The sequence below is a fragment of the Engraulis encrasicolus genome, chromosome 5 (assembly GCF_034702125.1).
Source record: "Engraulis encrasicolus isolate BLACKSEA-1 chromosome 5, IST_EnEncr_1.0, whole genome shotgun sequence".
NCBI lineage: Eukaryota > Metazoa > Chordata > Actinopteri > Clupeiformes > Engraulidae > Engraulis > Engraulis encrasicolus.
This window is the reverse complement of record NC_085861.1, coordinates 12117827-12125140: the sequence shown is the minus strand read 5'-3', so window position 1 is coordinate 12125140 and position 7314 is coordinate 12117827. Positions and strand designations below refer to the sequence as shown.

The 7314-nt window shown below is 42.4% G+C and overlaps 1 protein-coding gene across 4 annotated transcripts in view; it reads right to left on the bottom strand.

Annotated features, from left to right (window-relative positions):
- Window positions 1–4107: 4107 nt before the first annotated feature.
- rbms3 (RNA binding motif, single stranded interacting protein) overlaps window positions 4108–7314 on the bottom strand; it is a 369080-nt gene continuing 365873 nt past the window's right edge. For all 4 annotated transcript variants that reach the window (XM_063198696.1, XM_063198691.1, XM_063198693.1 and 1 more), the window contains exon 14: window positions 4108–5576. In XM_063198696.1, coding sequence (XP_063054766.1) covers window positions 5573–5576 — 4 coding nt within the window. In that variant the 3' untranslated portion in view covers window positions 4108–5572. The remainder of the gene's footprint in view (window positions 5577–7314) is intronic.

Sequence of the window (7314 nt, the reverse complement as noted above, 5' to 3'; positions counted from 1 at the left end):
GCACAGTGTTCAAAATGTTTTCGATCCGAGGCCAGACCCACTCGCCAGCCAAAAAATGTTGGCGTCCAGCGGTTGGCGCTGGTTCACTAGGCTATATTATTCCATGGCAGAACTACGTTTCGACCATGGAGCTCCTCACTCTGGAACTTGAATCAGCCTTTGTCCCACACCTTACTCTGGGATGTGCACAATCATCCCTCTCAACGAATGGGAGACTTAGCTGACGACGTGATATAAAGAGCAGCAGATGAACTCAGAACTCATTTAGATTAAAAAAAAAACAACTTTCATTTCATTTTTCAACACTGAGAGTGAGAAGAAGTTAGCTTGTGTTTTTTTTCCTGTTGTTCTTTTTCAAGATGAAATGAAACTGATGAACAATCTCCTCTCCTTGAGCGTCTTGAGTTCTTAAATCCATCCTTCCCTCCATTCCGTCAACGGTTCTGCCATCTCAGGCGCAGTCGTATATCCTTGTTCATGCAGTCATGAAGGCCTTCTGATATATCCTCACGTAAAGCAGCATCTAGATGGGTTAGCTTTCATACACTGAAAATGGGCTCAAACGGATCAAACCTGTGGCACCTGTAAGTCCATCTGAGCTTTGCATTGCTCACACATGCGCACAGAAGACATTTTACACAACAAACATACTGTACATACACACACAAGGAAGGACATGTTACAGAGTGTCCATGAAATGTGACAACGCTTGAAAAAAAAAAATCAATCCAAAGACAGCAATGAGAAAAGAAATCCGCACATCAAACACACAAGGTGCAACCCATGGATTTGAAGGAGCTTGCAGGATCAAAACAACCTTCCAGTCAGCCACCACGAGCTGGTGTCGTGAACTGATGGAAGTGTGCATCCTTTGTCAACCCCTCGAATAGAAGCGATTGATCGATTGATTGATTGATTGATTGATTGAGCACCTTAGCTTGACAGATGACCAAAATGTAGTACACCTACCGTAATATAAAAACAGAACAAAGAGAGGCTACTACGACTTAAGTACTTTCCACTCTTTCCACTTGAGAAGCTGTTGTTGAGAATCATTTACACGATGGGCTAAACTATCTCCAGATCTGATATCATATTGTCTTTATGGGGTGGGCCACACCCCACATAAACTTAAAAAAAGCTCAGTTCTGTGTTGTCTCGGTAAGATGTTCAAAGTGGTAGTTCGCTATTTTAGACATTAAGCCCTATTTGTGTGACTTCTGGGGTGAAGTAGAGATGTTCTCATCACAATTTTGACATTTGGTGCTGAACGGAGCATTTGGGTATTCAAGACTGCAGCCCCCCCACCTTTACATTGACTCCAATGAAGCACTCAAGCAATCGATCATAAAATGGCATTAAACTTTCGTTTGCAGAGACATGAAACTCACCGTGTGGTCAGTGGTAGACAGCGATAAATTGACCCGAAAATTGCAGCGAAATATGCCTTCTAACTGTTGTTTAGCATTTGGAGGACCTATTTTTCCCCAGACGCCGTTGAATAGCAGTAGACATCCAGCCAGTAGGTAGCGATAGTGTGTTGTTTAAGTAGACATCAAGGAGCGAGGTAGAACGGCTCCTTTGAGAATCTTTGAGCGGGACTGGCTACAAAAACTACAGCTTGCATACAAACCATAGATAGTAACGTAAACAAACGCACCCCCATTTCCGGTCGCGCGGAGTAATACTAGTTAAACCAATACAATCAATGAAGACGGACAATAATGAATATATCTTCTCTGGAAGCGTATTTCGCGGTGATTTTCGAGCCAACGTATCGCTGCCCACCTCTGACCACTCGGTGAGTTTCATGTCTCTGCAAACGAAAGTTGAATGCCATTTTATGATCGATTGCTTGAGTGCTTCATTGGAGTCAATGTAAAGGTGGGGGGGCTGCAGTCTTGAATACCCAAATGCTCCGTTCAGCACCAAATGTCAAAATTGTGATGAGAACATCTCTACTTCACCCCAGAAGTCACACAAATAGGGCTTAATGTCTAAAATAGCGAACTACCACTTTAACTGTCCTTCTGACTGCCAAAGGGTGGAGCAACAGCTTCTGTAGAGAATAGAGTTTCAAAGCAAGCCTCTTTTAGCTTATTGTACAGATGCGGACACTGACAGGTGAAAGGTCTAAAACGAAGGCACTGACAAAACACTGCGTGACTCTCTAGGCTCTACACGTAGTAACTTCAGAACTCATGCGCTGCTAGTCATCCTACGAGTCATCCTACTGGGGATCATTTAACCCATTTCTGCCTAATGCTACGTTACATATACGCTGCATTGACCTAGGCGCCTAGAGCGACACAGACGCTGCATTCAGGCTCTTGAGATTTGATTTTTAAAATTAAAACTGTGGGTATCTTAGAGCTGAATGAACAAATTCTACTGCAAGATGACGGTCCTAGGTGTTCATGTTTTTATGTGCTTTGGAGGCTGAGATATTTTTGTAGGCCGAGGGGACCTTTTCCCAAAAAGGACGTAGGCGTTCAGTAGGTGTGTTTGCAGGTGCCTTAGACTGGGTTCGTCCTCCTGGGTTGAAGTTTAGGCGTGGCTCTGAGGGACAGCTTTGATTTTACTGCTTAATCGTAACGGTCACAGATTGAGAAGAGCCAGACTGCCAAGCGCTATAAACAACATGTAGCTTCTCAAACAGCAGGGCACAAGCCAGGGATGGCTAACTACATTAGCAACTTTGCTGTTTGCAATGCAACTTCCCATTGGCAACCACCCAAGTTGCTAACTGGCTAACAACTATGCTTTTGATAAAACACACCCAGCTTTGGATGAATTTATGGTCAGTGAAAAGGAAGGATAAAAACACTCGAGAATGCCACCTTAGACATACGCATCTGTCTGCTGTAAAGTAAAACCTGAATGAAAACAAAACTCGAAAAAAAGATGGCTGTTAAGGCAAAGAAAGTCTTCACATGCTCCTTCCCTATAACCTTTATTCTCAAGTGAATGATGATAATGGTGATAATGTTTACTGTTTTATGAAATTAAATTTGCTCTCATAGTGGAAAGGAAAACCAGTGAGGTAGCCAGTGAACGTGGTTTGTGTATGCAAGTAAGCAAGCATGAGAACCTGTGTGGAAAAACATCTTCCTTGCTGACCTCCTTCTGAGCAATGATCTAGAAAAGGAATGGGCAACTTTTATGATGAGGAGGGCCACATTTTCTCCAACGATACTATCGGAAGGTCACATGACCACAAATCTGACTCAGAGTTTGAGATGCAGTTGGTTGCTCACTGACTGCCAATATTGTTTGGAAGGAATCTCTATCAACCAACAGTAACTACAATGGATTGATTTAGTAGTGATTTAAACAAAACAAAAATCTGGTCTTTTTTAATGAGGAGGCGGGCCGCGAGTGCCCCCCAGGCTGCCAGTTGCCCATCCCTGATCTAGACCAGTGATTCTCAAACTGCAGGCCGGTTAATACCTACAGTATGTACTGTATGTGTATTAATACTTACAGTATGTGTGTGTATTAACACTTACAGTATGTATGTGTATTAATATTTACGGTATGTGTGTGTTGCTGTTGACTATTTATTTGAGTTGAGGTTTTTATGTGGTCAGAGATGGGCCCCGAACATTGGTGAAAATTTCAAGAGGGCCCTAAGTTGGAAGAGGTTGGGGACCCCTGATCTAGACCCAAAAGAATTGAAAGAAATCTTGTAAGTGGTTAATAACACAAATTTCAACCAACACTGACACCCTCTTTTGCAAAATCTGTCACCCCTAGTTGTGAAAAAAGAAATCCCACCTTGATTTCAGGCCCATTCACCCTTCTTTGTGTTTTGTTTCTTTTTTTCTCTGCTGTGTCTATTGAGCATATTCACAGCTGCACCCGTGAAAGAAAGATGAAAACGACGAGAGAAACAGATGCACAGTTCTGGTTTGGCCATCTCAGGTCAAATTTGGACTCCGAAGGGAAAAAAAAACAATATAATAATGGCAGAGATTGAGAGTAGAAAGGCTAAAAGCAAAACAAAAATGAAATAGAACAAATAAGAGTAACTTTTTCTCCATTTCTCCATCAGTCTGCAGGGGGGGTGGGGGGGTGGTGGTGGTGGGGGGGGGGGGGGGGGTGGGGGTGGGGGGTCATAGTACATCATCTTTGGTATAAAATCTGCCACCCATAAGCTGCATTTGATCCACAGCTAAGATAAAACGAAAGAAATTGTCAACAATTTCCTATTTCTATTGCTTTTTGCACACGTTTGCGTTTTTTTTTGTTTTGTTTTTCTTTTTTTGTCGTCATGAAGCTCCTATCTAGTCACCTATTTTTGCGCTGCCAATGTTTTTTTTTCCACATTTAATCTCACTTTTTAAACTTTTTTTTTGCAACGAGACAAGCATAGCAGGCGGAGAAAAACACCTCAAAGCTCATAAAAAATATTGCAGAATAAAAACAATAATGCCGTTTTAAAAAGGGATCTGCACTACACAATAAACTGCATTTCCCACTATGCAGCATAAACATTTTTTTTTTCTGGTTGAAGAAACCCATTCCTCACTTACGACCAATTGTTTCAATCTTTAAAACACACAGTTGCCACTGATAATTTAAAAGTTCTTTCCACACAAAGAGAGATTTGATACTCTGAAACACCTAAAATATCCAACTTATTTCCTCCCTTTTGTGGGAGATGTTTAAGTTGGTTGACTTGTCCATGTGCCTCGATGTGGTTCAGTCTTCAGTTTTTTGTTTCTTTTTTTCAAAACATGACAGTTGAGAGAAAAACGTTTCTGTGAACTTCCTAAAATTAAGGCAACAAATATCCAGGAAAGGAAAACCAAAAACATTATAGATTCTCTAAAAAACTAAAACGAAACTCATACAAATGACAGCGAGAAGAAGTAGCTTAGAATTAGAGGAAGACAGTTTTTTTTTCTTCTTTTTTTGTTTTTTTGTTTGTGAAGAAGTCGCTTCCTGATCTAATAAAAAACTCAATGTTGCTGAAAACTTACCAGCACATTCAAATATATTTTTTAAAACCTTTCTTTTTTATAATCTTTTTTTAAAAAACTGAATGGACTAATGAAGAGTGTCCAGCCCCATGCTGATAGACTTTAACCCAAAGGCTAAACTCCCAGACTGCATTGTTCTCTTGCTGGAGTCCAAAGATTCCTTTTTGCTTGGTCCAGGCAGGAAATACATTTTCTTTAATTTCTGGTGCCTGCGGAACCTCATAAACTATCCTCTCATTGTTCAAACTCATCCTCCTCCTCCTCCTCTTTTTCCTCCTCCTCCTTCTCCTCTCATTGTTCAAACCCTCCGTCCATCCATCCTCTTCCTCGTCTTCCTCCTTCTCCTCTTCCTCCTCAAACCATCATCACCACCTCCTCCTCCTCCTCCTCCTCCTCCTCCTCCTCCTCCTCCTCCTCCTCTGTCTGTCTCTCTGTGTCTCGTCTCTCTCTGTCTCCATTTGCTGTAAGTGCAGTCCCAAATCTCAAGGCAATGCCGTCGCCGGAACTCTCGTCTCCACCCTCCTCTCTGTTTCTGTCTCTCCTCTCTCCTCCTCCTCCTCCTCCCTCCGCTTCACCGCCTCCTGTTGTTATCTGTTCAAATGAAATGACAGAGACAATTAGAATGTTAGCATTCGTCTTACATTGTGTGCGTGTGCGTGTGCGTGTGCGTGTGCGTGCGCGTGTGTGTGTGTGTGTGTGTGTGTGTGATGAGGCAGGGAGGGAGAGAGAGAGAGAGAGAGAGAGAGAGAGAGAGGGAAGGTAGGTAATGGTGCTAGTAGTTTGAATATTGCAGAGGGATGCAATGCAGCCATTGACTAGAATGCTAAGCAGGCTAGGCAGTTAATATGCCATTGCTACCTGCTGCAAGGAGGGAGAAAAACAGAGCACACACACCATGACCATGCGACATGCAGTATACAGTACCTCTACTGTACACCTCACCTAAATGTGACAAGACATAACATTTTTGAGGTTGATGATCACTGACGTTCACAGACTTGTTTTTTTTTTTTTGGGGGGGGGGGGTACACTTCCAGCTTCGGAAGTGCCCTCTGCTGTTCATGAGAGAAACGGCAGTATCTTTCGCAACTCGCAGCGTGAGTTCTACGGATGTATAAAATAGAAAGCCAAACACGGCTGCTGTAGGGCTACTGAACGTCTGACTTGTGACTTACCACATTGAAACATATATTTTTTGTTATAGCCTACATTGCCAGATCATTCCAAGACCATGTGAGAGCATTGTTCTGGCGGCAGAATTTATAAATAGATCGCCGAACACAACGTGCTTCTGAACAAAGTAAACAATTGTTTCACTGAACAACATTTAAGAGAGAAGATAAAATAACTCTCTAGGACATTTTATTATCCTCAAAATGATGCAGGATCCATTCTGTAGTAGCCTACAGTAGTTGTAGCCTCTCTTCGCAACTCCTGCTTTGTCTGCCAACCTGCATGGTCGCTGGTGGCGCACGACAAGTTACAAAAAATGTGGGGTGCACGACGTCGCGCCACGGCAGCTCGCGCCACGGCGTGTGACGTCATTTTGGGTCACGTGACGGCGCGCGCCATCGTCGCGAGTGAAGTATGAAGGAGGGTAGCGCCAGTCACGACAAGTATGAATCCCCCTTAACTATGATATAGAGGCTATATAGTGCAAGTTGTAGTGCTTATGACTTAAGGCCCTGTGTTATCTCAGTCGTTTAGTTAACTTTTCAATGACACCACGTATTGGTTTTCCATATATTCTATCACATGCTCAGTAGTTATAGTTAACTTTTCAATGACACCACGTATTGGTTTTCTATACATTCTATCACATGCTTTTGACCGTCAAACATTTGTACTGTAGATGATCATGTCAACATGGACCACAGTATATTGTAGCAAAAAATGATCTGCCCTAAAAGGGCATTGTTAGTCCAGTAGGGCAAAGGGACAGGTGCTTTAGCACCACTTCGTCCCTACATATCTCTGCACGCCTATGCTTAGGATTATCTTCGGATGTGAGTACATTCATTGATGCTCATGTTTTGTTATGGGTATATTTTGTATGGGTTACATTACCAATCATATTACAGGGTGAATGAATATTCGTCTGCATGTAAAAGTGGTGTGTGGTGGATCTCTAGCGGATATCTAATCATTGTAATTTCCAACACTACATGTAAACTTTTTATACGTATATGTTCCGTGCATGTAGCCTCTTAGTGCAGATAGGGTCGTTGGCGGTCCTATTCACTATTAGCTGAAAATACTCAACTACATCATAACAACATTGCTATGACGTTACCGAGAGCCTTAGGTAACCGATTTAGAGATAGCCATG